This window comes from Lipotes vexillifer, unplaced genomic scaffold, assembly GCF_000442215.2.
Source record: "Lipotes vexillifer unplaced genomic scaffold, Lipotes_vexillifer_v1.1 scaffold234, whole genome shotgun sequence".
Taxonomy (NCBI): domain Eukaryota; kingdom Metazoa; phylum Chordata; class Mammalia; order Artiodactyla; family Lipotidae; genus Lipotes; species Lipotes vexillifer.
The window spans coordinates 1,550,452-1,569,303 of NW_006782612.1; the positions used below are offsets into that span (position 1 = coordinate 1,550,452).

An 18,852-nucleotide genomic window follows, 5' to 3' on the forward strand; every position below is an offset into this window, starting at 1 on the left:
GGATCAGTCAACTGGACATTTTGTTTGTTCAAAAGCAAGTTTTCAGTGAGCAAGCTAGACGGACTGATATTAACTAGACCCAGATCCAGGAACTGTGTGAGGAACACGGTAGCTCTTTCTGCAGATACAAGTCAATTCAGACGCCAAAACTAAAACGAAATCAGAACTGCCACAGCGTCCTCAGTTCCAGCAATGTTCACAGAGCCTACACCTATAGTAGTTCTCATTGCTACTAAATAAGTTTCTAATAAAAATGTCACTTTAATTAGCCTAAGGAATTAGGGGAAAAAAACTGCTCAGATTATTACAATAAAAATTAGACTAGGCATCAAGAAAAATCCTATTCCATAAGAAGAACTTTCCTGGTCAGGGTCCAAGACTCTTGGTCACCAGGAAGCAGTGCACTTCACCCACCCAGTTCTTTGTTTTTCTTGGCTCTAAAGCCCAAATAAAATGATCATTACATTTATGGTGGCCACACTATTCAGCTCTTCTTTTACCATCTTAATATTTTCCTTACGGTCTGAATTCCTTACTAACAGAATTATGTGTCACTTCTCCTGAAAGTGAATTTATAATCACTTGAATATGAATTTTTAATCTCATAATAAATGCCAAGAAATGTTTCATGAGTGAATACGGGGTTAAATTCAATTCACTTTTTATTAGAACTTTTTTTTTTTAACAAAAGTTACTATTTCTAGAAAGAGCCGACTCCGTGATTCTGTTTAAAATATGGTGTTAATTTATTTGTGAAAAATTCTCATCACATTTTTTTCAAAAATATTCCTTTTGGGACTTCCCTGGCGGTCCAGTGGTTAGGACTCTGTGCTTTCATTGCCAGGGCCTGGGTTCAATCCCTGGTCGGGGAACTAAGACCCCACAAGCCGCAGGGTATGGCCAAAAAAAAAAGGAAGTTAAATATTCCTTTTATATTAAACAAGAATAGCTAAGGTAGAAATGAGTGCAAAGAAGATGTGTACTAGGGTCATGTCACTCAAATACTAAAAGCTATCCAGGGCTCCCATTGTCTTTTTTTTTTTTAATATTTATTTACTTATTTATTTAGCTGTGCTGGGTTTTAGTTGCAGCACGCATGCAGGATCTAATTTCCTGACCAGGGATCGAACCCTGGCCTCCTGCATTGGGAGCGTGGAGTCTTAACCACTGGACCACCAGGGAAGTCCCCACACTGTCTCTTGAATGAAGTCCAGTTTCCTTAGCCACACATTTAGGAGCATGTGTGATCTGCTCCCAGCCTTCCTGAACTTCCACTCCTTTTTTTTTAAACTTTTTTAGACACTTTTTTGCTTTTTTAGTTACTTTTTTAGACCCCCCCCCCCCCCCCCCCCCCAAAGCCAATCCCTACCCCCTAGCAACCACTACTCTTTTCCCAATCTCCATAATTTTGTCATTTCAGGAATGTTATAGACATGGAATCATACAGTAAGTAACCTTTTGAGATTTGCTTTACCCCCCCCCCCCGCCCCCCACTGGCCAGCCGGGAGTGATCCACGCACTGTTACCTGTTCTGGCCTCGGCGGAGAATGCCCTTACCCCTCTTCTCACTGCAAGTCTCCACAAATGTAATCTGTGCGGGCCTCCAAGACGGGGTTTAAATGCTGTCTTGAAGTTCTTCCTGAAGTATTTACTCCTGCCTCTGAACCCCACATCATTCTGGCTTATGTTTATCTCTTCTGTTCTTAAGGGATCAGTAATCATCTAAAGTGACTTATAATTCCCCACTTGGTGGTGAACCCCTTGAGGATCAGATCTGTGTCTGATTCAGCTCTAACTTCCCCCGTGGCGCTCAGCATCTGTGCCTCGATAAGGAGCCAGAGAGAGAGAAAGAGCTATTACCCCACTTACCGAGAGTCCATCTTATGCACTTTAGTTCTCAAAGGGGGCCAATTTTATTCTTCTGAAAAGCAGGACATAGATGTATTTAAAGGTTTCTTCCCACCCCCACCCCCGGGCTGCACTTGGCGGCACGCGGGCTCCTAGTTCCCCAATCAGATCGAACCCATGACCCCTGCCAGGGAAGCACAGAGTGCCAACCACTGGACCACCAGGGCGTTCCCTAAAAGTTTCTTTGTAATAAGTTAATCATTACTATAAATTACTCTGTTTTGTTGCATCCCCTTCTCAAAATAGGCCCTTGAGAAGTAGCATCAGTTATAATTACCCAATTACGCTGGTGAGCAAAAATTGTGAGCCTTTTTAATGTCATGGAGGATTAGTGTGGAGTTTTGTTGAGTCCAAACCCACTGCTTCCCCATTGTCTCATTCATGGTATTTGAATCTCTCTTTTTTTTTTTTAATTGCGGTACGCTGGCCTCTCCCTGTTGCGGCCTCTCCCGTTCCGGAGCACAGGCTCCAGACGCGCAGGCTCAGCGGCATGTGGGATCCTCCCAGACCAGGGCACAAACCCGTGTCCCCTGCATCGGCAGGCGGACTCTCAACCACTGCGCCACCAGGGAAGCCCGAATCTCTTTTTTTAAGTTGAAGTATAGTTGATTTATAATGTTAATTTCGCTATATAGCAAAGTGAGTCAGTTATACATATGTACATTCTTTTTTATATTCTTTTCCATTATGGTTTATCACAGGGTATTGAAGATAGTTCCCTGTGCTATACAGTAGGACCTTGTTGTTTATCCATCCTATATATAATAGTTTGCCATTGTGTTTGACTCTTAATGACATCTAAACATTTTAATTGCTTTTGAATCTGTACTTATAATAAGCAATTCTTGTGAGGACATTTTGAAGAACGCGCAGTATCCCAAATCTGTCATTTTTCCAACAAGCATTGAATGAATTCAGCTTTACATGAGCAGCGTTTCTTTCAGAGAGAAGGGAAAATTGAGGTTGAAGAAGCCTCTGTGAGACATATACAATAATCCCTGTATTCTAGGGACACATCATCAAATGCAAATTAACTTAGAATTCATTGTGGTGATATTTACAAGGTAGAATGATAAGGAGACACAATTACCTAAAACCCATCTGCTTATTTAGGAGGATAACGCGCCTCCAGAGGACATAGAGAGGGTTGCAAATCGTGTACTTGACGTCTACCTACCAGTAACATCGCAAAATCTGAACCATGAATTTGACAAAATACGGAAACTTATGCAACTCTGTGAGGACTACAGGACAAAGGAGAGCAGCCTAAATAAAGCAGCAGATGGAGCCTGAAAGGTTTTGGTGAAGGCAAAAGCAGCTGAGTAAGTACAGTATTAATATTCTCCACCTTCTCTAACAGGCCATCTGCCAAAGGGCCATCTGAAAGATATTTGCCTAAGGAGCTATAACGTTCAAATGAAATTACCCTCTGATAGTTCATTGCCCAAAATGAGGGCTAAGCTGTCTGTGGAGGTGCCCCAGAAAGCTGGGAAGCTGGGAGGCATTGTGCAGAGATGCTTGTTTCCCATTTTCCTTAGTCTCTGAATGCCCTTCCAGTGTCTGTTACCTCCTTATACCAATATACACCAGTAAATGCCAATATCTTAACAAGTGCTGGGACTGTCTGTGTATTCTTCCTTTCTTGTATACCTATTTATTTTTAAAAAAATCTTTATTGGAGTATAATTGCTTTACGGTGGTGTGTTAGTTTCTGCTGTATTACAAAGTGAATCAGCTATACATATACGTATATCCCCATAGCCCCTCCCTCTTGTGTCTCCCTCCCACCCCTCTAGGTGGTCACAGAGCACCGAGTTGATCTCCCTGTGCTATGTGGCTGCTTCCCACTAGCTAGCTATTTTACGTTTGGTAGTGTATATATGTCCACGCCACTCTCTCACTTTGTCCCAGCTTACCCTTCCCCCTCCCCGTGTCCTCAAGTCCATTCTCTACCTCTTGCATACCTATTTTTGTTTCTTTCTGTATTTACTACAATATCAGTACTTTGAAAATCTAGATTAAAGAAAGTATATCACATTAAAAATATGACGCTGAGACAGAGAAGGAATGAACCATAGTGCTCCAGGAGTAACACGGGACTAGAATGATACATACGGTACACAAAGTCAACCAACTCTTGCTTCCTTTTGCCCTTGTCGACTTAGCCAAGCAAAGAGGAAAAGCCACCTTGATGTTTTTATGATCATGGGGTGCTGTGTTTTTATGATCATGTTTTTATGATCATGGGGTGCTGTGAGTCCAGGTCATAGGGTCAGTGGATGATGGTACCATCATCAACACCCATCACCATTTTTGGACCCCCAGGAGCAGAGTTGAGATCTGAGCTGCCTTCACTGTCTCATCATCCACCTCTACAAATGAAGTGCATCAGACTCCACTGAAAGCCCAGCCCCTTCTGGTTTTAATATTTCAAACTGGGAAGATTAAGCAACTGGGCACAATCATGCAGCAATTAAAAATGATGTCGACGAAGGTTTTTTAGTAACATGCAGAGATTCTTACAGTGTAATGTTAATGCTTGTAAAAAGAATATAACAGATTATACGTAGAAGAGGATCTCAGTCATGAAAAGAAAAAAACTGGTAGGACAAAAATGCTAGCATGTGCCAATATCTTAACAGGTGGTAGGATTACTGGTAAATTTTCCCTCCCTAATATTTTTTTCTTCTTTCTTCTTTTATTGGGGTACTTTCTAAACTTGCTGTAATGAGCAGTACATTGAAAATCTAAAGGAAAGAAAGAATTCAGTAAAAAGATATGGGGGAGGGGGGAGTTATGAGAAGGAAAGCCTCCAGAACCCTCACTGTAATTGTAGAGAAAAAAAAGTATAGAAAGGGAGAGCAATATACTGTATGATTCCAACTATAGGACACTCTGGAAAAAGCAAAACTGTGGAGACACAGTAAAAAAAAGATCCGTGGTTGCAGGGGTTGAGGGGAGGGATGAATAAGCAAGCACAGGAATTTTAGGACAGTGGAAATACTCAGTTTGATACTATAATGATAAATACATGTCATTATACGTTTGTCCCGACCCATAGAATGGACAACACCAAGAGTGAGCCCTAATGTAAACTGTGGACTTTGGGTGTTTACGATGTGTCAGTATAGGTTCGTCATTTGTAACAAATGGACCCTCTGGTGCAGGATGTTGATAATTGGGCAGGTTATGCATGTGTGAGGGCAGGGAGTGTGTGGGAAATCCCTGTACCTTCCTGTCAATTGTGCTGTGAACTTAAACTGCTCTTAAAAAAACAGTTGTGTGTTTTGTTTTCTTTTCCTCTTCAACGGAGAGAAACATTATCGCTGGAAGGAGAGGCTGGGTTGCATGGGGAACGGGTTGTTTTGCCAGTTAGCTATTTTTGCTCTCACACAAGCATTTCTAATGATGCCTCTGCTAAGATCTAGTTCCCTGACTTTGTACCTTCTTGCAAAGGTGCTTCTGAGCCCACAGACCTAAGTATCTGGTGAATGTTGACTTGAGGTGTGCTCACTTCTGTAAAATAGACTATCACCTGGAAAGCTTGTGATGGTAACCTCTGACTGGGCCCCTGGGCAGTTGGAATGTCAGCGAAGCTTAAATAAACCTGAAGAAACACAGCCTGAAAACGCCTGAAAACGCAGGGCCTTTTGTTCTCTTTTGCTCCCTCTGGAGCGTCTTGACTACCCCGCCCCCTACTCCAATCAGGATTTCAAGAGCGTTACTTAAGTCTGAGAAATCAGAGAACTGGAATTGGCCGAAGATAGTTTTTTTTTTTTTGTTCCAAGCTTGGCAGTTTTATCCCCCAAACCTCTCTGCTTATGACAAGTTAAGAAGAAACAAGACCTGTATCCTTGATTTCCATATCTGGCAAAATCTGTATCTATGCATGCATATGTATGTGCTTTTACTGGCATCTAAATGTACCTATGTCTCAAAAGGAAGACTTCAGCACTTTGCCTTGCTTAAGAGGGATTTCAATTGACTTTATGAATAATTCAGTAAAGTTTTTGTTGAGTCGAATGAACTCTCAAGGTGAAATAAATGAATAATTGTATATTTATCTAATCTGATATGTTAATATCTTAGAAAAGCAGCAAATGTTCTATTAAACCTCGACAAAATGTTGAATAAGTTGCAACAAGTTCAAATCACTCAAGTACGGGCAGATTCTACCATCACACAGCTGACTGCCCAGATAACAAAAATAAAAAAGAACGCACTGCAGGTATTTCTCTATCTTCCTTGAAACTAACCTGAAATAGACTTTGAGTGTGAAGACAGCACAGTTTTTATATCTCATCTTACCTGTCTGATGGAATTATGATGATGATAAATAGGATTATGATAGTATTATGCGTTTAATTAACGTTCTACAGAGTTATCCCGGCATTATTTCATCTCAGTGTTGACCAAGCCTGGGGGACAAAGCAGGTGTTGTTACCATCAGCTTGTAGATGAAGAAACTAAGACTCACGGAGGTTAAGTCACTTACCTAATGTCTCGCAGCTAATTAATGGTAGGTATGAGGGCAGTATTTATCCCTTCTGATACCAGGGAAAGTAACGGACTTCTGAGAGCTCACCAACCAAAGAAATTAAGTTAATTGTTGCCAGATTTTTAAAACAAAATATGCATGAAATCTCATGAGCATTTCCTAAGACTGAAAAACTATCTTACCTGAAAGAAAGGGTTCCATCCACTGTTTGGCAGGAATAAAGCCACGGTTTAACCCAGGGGATGGATCCAGAAGAGGAAGCCTGGCAGCTGGAGGACAGAACAGGACCTTGACTGAGAGTCTGTGATGTATCTCTCTCCAGCACATCCTCTTCCCAGCAGATTGCAAGCTTCTCAGTCTCTCTTCTTCCCTGGGGTCTTAGATATCTAAGTACATGCATGCATCCTGAAAAGAAAAGCAGAAAGCACCAGCCCAGGAAGTCATGCACCTGGAAATAAAAAGCTTAGATATGAAGAGTTTGCATATATACAGGAGCAAAAAATAAAGACGGTCTCCAGGTTTTCCCCTTCTAGGCATCTCCTCTAGAACAGGGGTTGGCAAAATACAGCCCAAGGGCCACAGGGACCCACCAACTGTTGTATCCAAAGTCACACCGTTTTATTGGAATTCAGCCACATATTGTCCATGGATGCTTTTGCACTACAATGGCACAGAGTTGAATAGTTGCAACAGAGATTTTATGGACCACAAAGTGTAAAATATTTATTAGCAGGCCCTTTACAGAAAAAGCTTCAAGATTCCTGCTCTAGAAAAACTCCCACCTATGCCCGAGGGCCTAGGAGGGGGCTTTGATTTCTAACAGCACGGTGGACCAGTATATCAAGGAGCCATCTAGTAGAAAAAAAACCTGAAAAGGTTAGATGTTTTAACAATTTTTTAAATGCATAGCTGAATTGGTAAAAAATGGAGGAAGTCTTCAGAGGCCAATAATGACCGGAAAACATGATCCAGACAGATAATCAAGCATGAACCTGATGGCAGGCAGAGGGCAGCTGTCAATCCCTGGTGTATTAAAGCTGTTCGTTTCCCTGGCTGCCATGAGTAATAGACAGAAAATGAAGCCCATGTAAGGAGGGGATGAGACCCCTGCATAGAGAGGAGACCCCAAAGGCAAACCCTCAAGGAAATGTTAAACTATTTCAGAGAGAGGAAGAGGCAGTAAAGATATTAGCCTGTGCATGGAGGGGGAGAGTCTTCACTAAGAATTATTAACAAGCTGGCTCTCAGGTGAGATGGGGCCAGAATTCATACTACCTGGGTGGCCCTGGTAAACCAAGCTAAAAATGTCATTTAAAGTGGTCCTGGGTTGTCAGGGCCCTCAGATGCCTGACAGAGGCAATAAGAAATCATTTCCAAAGGAATGTACCTTAAAACCAAGCCTCAAAGGATTCCCTTAAAACACACAATAAAGAAATTGCCTTAAGCAAGAGGCCATCAGTAACAGTAAACAGAGTCAGAATGCAGGAGACTTTGGATATTACCATTATTGCATATCCAGTACAAAATAAGAATGTTTATTATGCTTAAGAAAAATCAAAGAAGGCATGAAAGTTTGACCAAAGAACAAGAGACAAGAGACAACAAATGACCTGTCAGACTTCTAGACGTGACAAGTATAGTCGCCAAAATAAGAAACAAGTATAAGGTGTTCGTTATTGTTTATAAGGGAGAAAAAAATTAGAAGCCACCTGCATCCGTCGGAAAATAGAAAAATAAATTTTTGTATATTCAAACAATGGAACACTTTCAATTGGTAAAAGTGAGTAAAGAATTAAAAAAATAAAGAATAAAAAGAGTTATGCAAATTAACTTAGGTGACCTGTACCAGAATAATTTTGAATTAAAAAATTCAAGCTGCAGAAATACACAGGATGATGTATTTGCATAAAGTTTAAAAGTAGAAAATACTGTATATTGTTAGAAATACCAAATAAGATAGAGTTCAAAGCATGTAGAAGTATGTGGAATGAGAAATATTAGATTCAGAGTAGTGGTGACCTTTGCGGGGGAGGGGGTGATGATGGTGGTACACCCAGGGTCTTGGCTCACTGGCAATACTTATTCTTAAGCCACCTGGTGGGTACACGGATACGTGCCACATCTTCTCCTAGAACCTCTTGTCTGTCTGAAATATTTTTCTATAACAATTTTTTAAGGAACAGAAAAAGCAAAGGAATGATTTCCTTTCCCTTTACACCTAGCTTGTCTTCAGAGGGCTCATTACATCATGTATTTTCTTGTTTGTTACATAGAGAGACTGTCTCCTTTCTGGTCTTTCAATCAACAACAGGCTGAAAATCAGGCCCGGGAGACTGAGCTGGATGTAGCAAAGCAAGAGTCAGCGCTGGAGGGTGGACTTGCCCAGCTGCAGACCAAGTTGCAAAGGAATAGAGACGAGGCCGTCCGTGTGGGAGCTCAGGCTGAATTGGCCCGGCGCCAGGCTAGGGGCCTTGAGGAGGTTGCTGATCCTACCCCTGCCACTAAGAGCAGACAACAGTGCTTCTTTGAAGGATAATCCCTTCACCCCAGATTTTTGTGCCATTTGTCAGCATTTCCTTTAGTGCTGTCCCATGCTCAGCAGTGCATGTTTGTAGGGACCCCGCTGGGCATGGAGATGCTTCTGTAACTGGAGTGCTGTCTCCAAAGAAGACAGGTTTTTGGCCAGATTATGTTAGAGTGTTTAGCCCCATCTACTCATCCCGTATTACTAGTGACATCTTAGGCAAATTTTTCCTAAACTTCCAACCATTCACAATTAATGTCATGGATCTATACTGCATGTATTCAGATCTGCCCACATATACAATACAATCTGATTGATCCCTTTACTCTAATTAAATCACAAAACAAAGAAGTGAAAGTCATCTGCCAAAGAGAATAGATCAAGTTACAAAAATCAGAGTGAGTTCATGAAACAGTTGTGGAAAATAGCCTGTTCATTTCGGTTGCTGAAAGAAGCTATCAACTCATTTTCTTAGCAGGAAATCTTTGGTTGGTCACATTAATATAGCAGCTTAAGCAAAAGAAAGAGGTTGAAGTGTTCCTGTAACTGGTGTATTCACTTGCTCTTAATTCCTAATGTGCTGGGTACATTTTCCACTGACTTGGGAGTTGCGGGCATTTTCTATGGAACAGAGGTTGAGAAAGGTGATCGCTGCCCACCCTCTACAGCTTCCATAGTGCGTTCCTGGGTCTGGCGGTTATTCATCTATGTAACGTTCCAAGTTGTCAACCACTCAGGCTGACCCTGAAGATTTCCCTTCTAAATGCGAGGAGCCCTTCATACCCTCCTGCCTCCCTTTCTTCCTCATTCCCCTTTCACCTTTGTGCCAACCAAATACTGTGTCCTTGCTGCTTCTGAGCCTTCACCACTCTCTCTGACCTTCACCTTGCACTTGCAGCTGTTCGACCCAACTGAACCAAACGTTTGTCACGGGCAGAACTGGGTCAGTTCTGTCCTCTGTTATCTCTGACCTTAACATGGTTCAGGACAAATTGTTGCCTTAACATGAAAAAAGGCTTGATATTTTGTAACAGAAACGTTTTATTTGTGACTAACTAAAGCTGAGCATTTTTTCAAACTGGAAAAAAAGACCCAAACCATGCAAATAAAAGCCCTGTCGGAAATATCAGAGTGACTCAAGCATCACTGACTGGATGATGGTTGCCGCTTATCCCTTTTATGAACATTATCAGGCAAACATCACGCACGTGTGCATGCTTTATAAATATTTTCTGATGACGGGCGTGTTGCTTTGTTACAGGAGCTTGTTGAGCTACAATGTCAATAAGCTATTCTTCAGCATAAGACAAGCGCGCCAGGACTGTCAAAGGAAACCTTAGGGAAAGTGAAACAGCTAAGAGATGCAGCCGTCAAAATGGCTGCAGATACAGAGGACAAGATAAGAATAACAGGTATGTATTCTTTAGATGTTCCCAGCTTTATTGAGGTATAATTGACAAATAGAATTGTATGTATTTAAAGTGTACCCCGTGATGAGTTGATGGACGTGTACATTGTGAAATGACTACCACAGTTAACACGTCCACCACCTCACATGTTTACTTTTTGTGTGTATGTGGTGAGAATGCTTCAGATCTACCCATATATACAATACAGTCTGATTGATCCCCAGAACCCGTTCATCTTATAACTGGAAGTTTGTACTCTTTGGCCAACATCTCCCCCCATTTCCCCATGCCCCAACCCCTGGCAGCCACCATTCTACTCATTCTATGAGTTCAACTTTTTTTTTTATTTTTTAGATTCCATATATAAGTGATATCATACAGATTTGTCTTTCTCTGTCTGGCTTATTTTCATTTAGCGTAATGTCCTCTAGGTTCGTTCATGTTGTTGCAAATGGCAGGATTTCCTTGTTTGTAATGATGAATTATATGTATACATATATGTGTATATATCTGATGTGTGTATATATGCCTCTCACACTTTCCTTACCCAGTCATCCATTGACAGACGCTCAGGTTGTTTCCATGTCTTGGCTGTTGTGAATAGTGCTGCAGTGAACACAGGAGTACAGATATCTCTTTGAGATACAGATTTGGTTTTCTCAGATATATACACAAATCCGGGATTCCTGGACCATGTGGTAGTTCTCTCTATCCTTTTACCCACTCCCCCAGTTTGACAATAACATCATAATACTCCACCTTTCTGGTAGAACATATACCAATTTCAATTTATCATTGACACAGTTTAACCACTTCTGAGTCCAGCGAGGAGAGAGAAGTAGGAGGTGGGTTTGTGACTGTAACGGAATATGCCTCGTGCCTGGTTTTATGTCAACAAGTATTGATGAGCTCTGTCTGCATTAATTGGAACACACTGAGATTGCCTATGGTCACTTTGAAATGCCCTTGTCCTAACTTGGTACTTCTCAACCAGGGGTGATTTTATCCCCTCCCCTGGGGATAAAAATGTCTGAATACATTTCTGCTTGTCACAACTAGGGGTGCAGCTAACATTCTAGTGGTCGGAGGCCAGGGATGTTGCTAAATGTCCTGTAATGCACAGGGCATCCCCCGATAACGAACAATTATTCTGCCCCAAGTATCAATAGTGCCGAGGTTGGAAAACCCTGTCCTAAGCTGTGCCACTCATTTTCTCCTCTCCTGCAAGTTACTTTTTTGGAGTTACGATCTAGACTCTAGGGTGCTAAGTCATTTATCATGGGTCTGTCGGTAGCAATCCAGAAAGGAAACATAATCTTGAAAAAAATGGAAATTTTGATGCACAAAAAGTGTAGCAAACATAGAACACATACAGTCAGAAAGGTAATCAGAGTGTTTTCTCCGCAGCTGATATTCATGATTGTTCTGGGCAGTCATCATGTCCTGAACCACCTCTAAATCATCAGGAAATATTGAATGATAAGCGGTCTAGTTTACTTCTAGTTGTATTTATTGTCTCCCACAACTTTAAAATTAACCATATTCATTTCGAATATAAGTAACTCTCAAAATACTAAAATAACCCAGGGACTTCCCTGGCAGTCCAGCGGTTAAGACTCTGCGCTCCCAATGGAGAGGGCACGGGTTCGATCCCTGGTCGGGGAACTAAGATCCCACATGCCGCAGGACGGGGCCAAAAAAAAAAAAAAAAAAAAAAACCCAACTCTCACTTACAAATGCTACTTTATTATAAAATGAGTCGTTGGCCCTACAACTATTTATATCATCGTTATGAAATGAAAAAAATGAAAATGCAACATTAGTGTGGGCAAAAGTCAGGAAAAATATATACCAATCTGTTACCATTAGATATCTCTGGGGGCAGGGAGGGTGAAGAGGAAAACACTACTTTTTACATTTACAGAATTGTTGTAAAAAGTAGTGAGTTTTTTTCACTTTCAGTATTTTCTAATTTTAAAAAGGAAATACTAGGAAAGATTCAAAAAGACAAATGTTGTTTTTACCTTGCACTCCATAGGCGATACCGTGAAAAATCAGTTTCTATTATTCCCAGACCTTGGTCCTTCCTGTGAGAACAAAAACACCGGGAGGACCTTTTCTGTCTTATATTTTATGTCAGGGTCTACATTGTTTCCACTTTTCCCCATAGACTTAAACTTTCACAGTTCTTAAAATTAGGCTGGAAGAGAAGTTTGAGTCAGGCGACTTCTCAGGTCAAAAGTAATGCACTCTAGTACTTTTTTTTTCTTCTCACTGTAAGGCTGTTTTTACAACTCAACAAGATAGGAAACTAAGACAGTGGTTTGGCCATCTTCCCAACTCTGCCACTTGAGAAGAGACTGAACCACAAGGTCTGTGCTCTATTCCCATCGGTTAGGAAGAGATGCCCATGGGATTCCAGAAAGGAGCCCTGACTTAACTTGACGAGGTCAAAGCAGAGAGAGTGGGGAGTGGGCCCCAGTCTGCAGCCAGGGTCCCTCTGCAGAGCTTTGTGTCAGTCAGCATCCCAGCAAGAAACAAAAAGCACACTTGGATGTAATTCTGGATTGTGTGTTTGTAAGCGGAGTTGTCTCACTTATCTATTTACTGCATCATAAACTGTTCCCCCAATGTAATGGCTTAGAACAACAAGCGTGCACTGTGTGTGTGTGGGTTGTCTGGGTGGTGCAGGCCTCTCCTGGGCTGTTACTCAAGCAGCTGCATTGTCTGATGGGTCAGCTGGCAGGTCTGCCAGGGCCCAGGCTTGGCTGAGATGCTGGGCCTCTCTCCACAGGGTCTTTCATTCCAGACTGCTTTACAGCCTGGTGGTCACAGAGTTCCGTAAGAAGGGGCAGAAGGCGCGAGGCTCTTGATTGAGGTCCAGCAACATCATTTCTTCCACTTTCTATTGGTCAAAACAACTTGCAAAGCTGGACCTGCTTTGGGGAGAGAGAGTAAACAGACTCTATTTCTTGGTGGAAGGAACTAGAAAAAACAAAAACAGTAATTAAGGGAATCAACCAAGGGTGTGGAGGCCCTGGGTGACCAGCAGAGAAGCCATTAGCATCCCTGGACCTGAATGAGCCACGGGAAGGAGGAGTGTGCATGCTGGGAAGCAGCGCTGTGAGCACGAGGACAGAAGGGAGGAGGCCACCCTGCAGGAGCTGGACTTGAGAGAGGGCAGGACTGCCAGAACCCTGCTGCTCACCAAGGGTGCATTCTGCTCGCTCTTGCCACCCTCTGATCACTTCTCAGAACTGGCCAGTGGCCAAGTGTGAACGAAAGCCAGAGGTCAAGGGAGCCAGGTGATGTCATCTGTGGAGGCTGCCTTTCTTTCCAGGACACAGAGCAGGATGGGTCAAGGATCTGGTGGGGCAAATGAAAAGTATCCAGCACGATCTTGTTAACTTCCTTGGTAGAAACCCAAGGATCTATTTTTCTTTTCGTACAAATACCCTTCCAATGCTGACTCCCCTGTTCAATCCCAAATGGCCCGTATTTGAAAGTTTCTGGCGATAGAATGCTCACCACCTTCCAGAGCAGCCCCTTAGTCTCTGAACTGCTGTGACTACTAGAAAGTTCTCTATATTCAGACAAAAATCTTCCTTCATGGAGCTTTCACCTGCTGGTTTCATTCTGTGTCCTCAGGATGACCAAAAACACATTTACTCTGCTTTTCTGGCCACAAATACTTGAAAATAGCTGTAGCACACACCCTGAATCTTCTTTCTCTGTATGAAACGTAAACATAAAAGTTAATTCAACTTTTGTTCACAAGACAATTTCATATTTCTCCAGCAATCTAGCTTGTTCCTCTAAACACATGCTACATGCTAGTTTGACAGTTACCCCAAACCAACTGAGTATCCAGGTGTGATATGACCAAGTGAAGTGGAATATTTACCTTCCTTCCTTTAGAAATTCCACCTCAACCTAAGGTCAGTTTCTTTTCTAAAGGCCACTTCACTCTGTTAACTATAGCTCTCTGTGCCTCTTCCATCCACTACTCTATGGGCTCCTGGTTAGGGTTTACTATAATTCTCAGTAGTGAAGAATGGATGAAGAATGGATAAGTGAGTGGATGGATGCATGCATGGATGGACACATGGATGTATGCATGGATGGATTCATGGATAGATGCATGGATGGATTCATAGATGGATGCATGGATGGATAAGAGTGAAAAGCATCACTTTGCTTTTACTGTTCAGGGACTTCCATATCAGCAGAGAAGAATGAAGAAATGAACATGTCTTTTAAAAAAATGTCTTCAGTCTATTTCCTGAAAGATTGGGAAGCCCTAAAGTGATGAACACTTACAGGATAGAAAGCCCAGAGATAAACCCATGCACATATGGTCACCTTATCTTTGATAAAGGAGGCAAGAATATACAGTGGAGAAAAGACAGCCTCTTCAATAAGTGGTGCTGGGAAAACTGGACAGGTACATGTAAAAGTATGAGATTAGATCACTCCCTAACACCATACACAAAAATAAGCTCAAAATGGATTAAAGACCTAAATGTAAGGCCAGAAACTATCAAACTCTTAGAGGAAAACATAGGCAGAACACTCTATGACATAAATCACAGCAAGATCCTTTTTGACCCACCTCCTAGAGAAATGGAAATAAAAACAAAAATAAACAAATGGGACCTAATGAAACTTCAAAGCTTTTGCACAGCAAAGGAAACCATAAACAAGACCAAAAGACAACCCTCAGAATGGGAGAAAATATTTGCAAATGAAGCAACTGACAAAGGATTAATCTCCAAAATTTACAAGCAGCTCATGCAGCTCAATAACAAAAAAACAAACAACCCAATCCAAAAATGGGCAGAAGACCTAAATAGACATTTCTCCAAAGAAGATATACAGACTGCCAACAAACACATGAAAGAATGCTCAACATCATTAATCATTAGAGAAATGCAAATCAAAACTACAATGAGATATCATCTCACACCAGTCAGAATGGCCATCATCAAAAAATCTAGAAACAATAAATGCTGGAGAGGGTGTGGAGAAAAGGGAACACTCTTGCACTGCTGGTGGGAATGTGAATTGGTTCAGCCACTATGGAGAACAGTATGGAGGTTCCTTAAAAAACTACAAATAGAACTACCATATGACCCAGCAATCCCACTACTAGGTATATACCCTGAGGAAACCAGAATTCAGAAAGAGTCATGTACCAAAATGTTCATTGCAGCTCTATTTACAATAGCCCGGAGATGGAAACAACCTAAGTGCCCGTCGTCGGATGAATGGATAAAGAAGATGTGGCACATATATACAATGGAATATTACTCAGCCATAAAAAGAAACGAAATTGAGATATTTGTAGTGAGGCGGATGGATCTAGAGTCTGTCATACAGAGTGAAGTAAGTCAGAAAGAGTAAAACAAATACCGCATGCTAACACATACATATGGAATCTAAGGGAAAAAAAGAGTTATGAAGAACCTAGGGGCAAGACAGGAATAAAGACACAGACCTACTAGAGAATGGACTTGAGGATATGGGGAGGGGGAAGGGTAAGCTGTGACAAAGTGAGAGAGTGGCATGGACATATATACACTACCAAACGTAAAATAGCTAGCTAGTGGGAAGGAGCCGCATGGCACAGGGAGATCAGCTTGGTGTTCTGTGACCACCTAGAGGGGTGGGATAGGGAGAGTGGGAGGGAGGGAGATGCAAGAGGGAAGAGATATGGGAACATATGTATATGTATAACTGATTCACTTTGTTATAAAGCAGAAACTAACACACCATTGTAAAGTAATTATACTCCAATAAAGATGTTAAAAAAGGTGAATATAGGAAGAACAAACCTTTGAAATTACAGCACCTCACCAAATCCAATTAAGGCTTGTCCTCTGTCTTTTCATTTCTAATGAATTCTAACTAGCTTTAGACAAAAATATCAATTTGTCTGCTGATTTAGGTGAAAACCTTGAGAAATCTGGTGAAAATAAGTGCTTTATCCATTGAATCAAAACAGAAAACTAAATATGTCCTTAATTGACACATAAATCCCTGTGTTTGGTGTAACATGGGTATCCAGGAGGAATCTATCAAATAGGTATCATTTACTCCACTTTCTTTTTTTAATTTTTTATTGGAGTACAGTTGATTTACAATGTTATGTTAGTTTCTGCTGTATAGCAAAGTGAATCAGTTACACATATACATATACCATTCTTTTTTAGATTCTTTTCCCTTGTAAGTCATTACAGAGTATTGAGTAGAGTTTCCTGTGCTATACAGTAGTTCCTTATTAGTTATCTATTTTATACCTAGTAGTTTGTGTATGTCCATCCCAATCTCCCAGTGTATCCCTTCTCCCCTTCCCCCCTTGGTAACCGTAAGTTTGTTTTCTACATCTGTGACTCTATTTCTGTTTTGTAAATAAGTTCATTTGTACCATTTTTTAGTTCCACATATGAGCAATGTCATATGTTATTTGTCTTTCTCTGTCTGACTTACTTGACTCAGCATGACAATCTCTAGGTCCATCCACGTTGCTGCAAACGACATTATTTTGTTCTTTTTATGGCTAAATAATATTCCATTATATATATGTACCACATCTTCTTTATCCATTCATCCATCAGTTGACATTTAGGTTGCTTCCACGTCCTGGCTATTGTAAATAGTGCTGCAATGAATATTGGGGTACATGTATCTTTTCAAATTATGGTTTTCTCTGGCTATATGCCTGGGAGTGGGATTGCTGGATCATATGGTAGCTCTATTTTTAATTTGTATGGAAACACAGAAGACCCCAAATAGCCAAAGCTATCTTGAGAAAGAGAAATGGAGCTGGAGGAATCAGGTTCCCTGACTTCAGACTATACTATAAAGCTACAGTAATCAAAACAATATGGTACTGGTACAAAACCAGAAATATAGATCAGTGGAACAGAATAGAAACTCCAGAGATAAACCCACACACCTATGGTCACCTAATTTGTGGCACAGGAGGCAAGAATATACAATGGAGAAAAGAGAGTCTCTTCAATAAGTGGTGCTGGGAAAACTGGACAGCTACATGTAAAAGAATGAAATTAGAACATTCTCTAACACCATACACAAAAATAAACTCAAAATGGATTAAAGAACTAAATGTAAGACTGAATACTATAAAACTCTTAGAGGAAAACATAGACAGAAAACTCTCTGACACAAATCGCAGCAGGATCTCTTTTGATCCACCTCCTAGAGCAATGAAAATAAAAATAAACAAATGGGGCCTAATTAAATATTTACTCCATTTTCTTCTTTAAGATTTAGAAACAAAGATCCAAGCTTTGAATCTAAATAGACAAGAAAAAGCTGATCAGCTGAAACAGTTGGAAGATCAAGTCATTGCCATTAAAAAAGAAATTATTGAGCAAGAAAATAAATATGCTACCTGCTACAGTTAGGCGGAGTTAAAGTGCAAAATCACCTGTGCCTTCGTTTCTGGCTTCCCATGAGCACCTGAGGTGCAGTGCTGAAGTTGGGACGCACAAATGGTCAGCCTCTTCTGCCTCCGTCCCCGAGCCCTCTCCTTGCCCAGTGTAGCTGGGGAGTGAAGCTTGGCCAAGGCAATGCCACTTTATATGGAATAGAAAGGGAGTAGTAAAGGGATCATCTCTGGTTTCGGAAACCTTTCCTTTTGCCTTCCTTTCCTTTCATAGCCTAAATATGGCATACAATAGATATAGACATATGTACATGTAACAGGTACAAATCTACAAATAAGTATGTATTCAAACTCATTTCAGTCCAGTGAACCTAAGTGTTAAATAAGTTGCTAGCAGCTGGGGTGGGGGGAGTAGGGAGTTCTCATCAATGGGAGTAAAGTTTCAGTTAAGCAAGATGAGTAAGTTCTAGAGATCTGCCTTATGTTATACATATAGTCAATGATAATGTATTGTACACTTAAGCGTTGAGTGTAAATCTCATTAAATGTTCTTACCACAATAAAATAAAAATAAATTTAAACAAATTTAAATCAATATTTCTGATACTAGGATGGCATAAATATGGATGGGATATACTAGACTGTTCTGTAGTTTCTATCTGGATTTGCTTTGTCTGTAAAACTCTTATTCCATTCTGAATAAAATGCATACAGTTCAAAATATGACTCATTTTTATACCCACTCTCCTACATATTCATTCTCTCAACCAAAGGATTCTGTTTTTCCCAAATGGCACTAGAACAATATACAAGAAGATAAATATTGAGCTACTTTTCATAATTTGTCTGCAAGCATTTTTGCTGTAAGATCTACTGCTCATTTTTAAAAGACTAGCAATCATGTTGCTATTGTTTAGTATAAAAGATCAGATTGTTTCATTTCAGAATGGATCTATGATTTCATATTAACTTTTCTTGCATGTATGTTGTATGACAGAGCACACTGAACGCTGTCCTTTGGAGGGATTATTTTAAGGGAATATGGACGTGTCAATTCACGTTTGTGAATGAGAAATCATATACATCAACACTGATGTATAAA

General features: G+C 40.8%; 1 protein-coding gene across 1 annotated transcript in view; it reads left to right on the top strand.

Annotated features, from left to right (window-relative positions):
• LAMB4 (laminin subunit beta 4) overlaps positions 1–17,769 on the top strand; it is a 114,488-nt gene extending 96,719 nt beyond the window's left edge. The window contains 5 exon segments of the mRNA XM_007455346.1: positions 3,022–3,230; positions 5,998–6,136; positions 8,718–8,885; positions 10,192–10,342; positions 17,630–17,769. Of these exon segments, the coding sequence (XP_007455408.1) occupies positions 3,022–3,230; positions 5,998–6,136; positions 8,718–8,885; positions 10,192–10,342; positions 17,630–17,769 (807 nt within the window).
• The last annotated feature ends 1,083 nt before the right edge of the window (positions 17,770–18,852 follow it).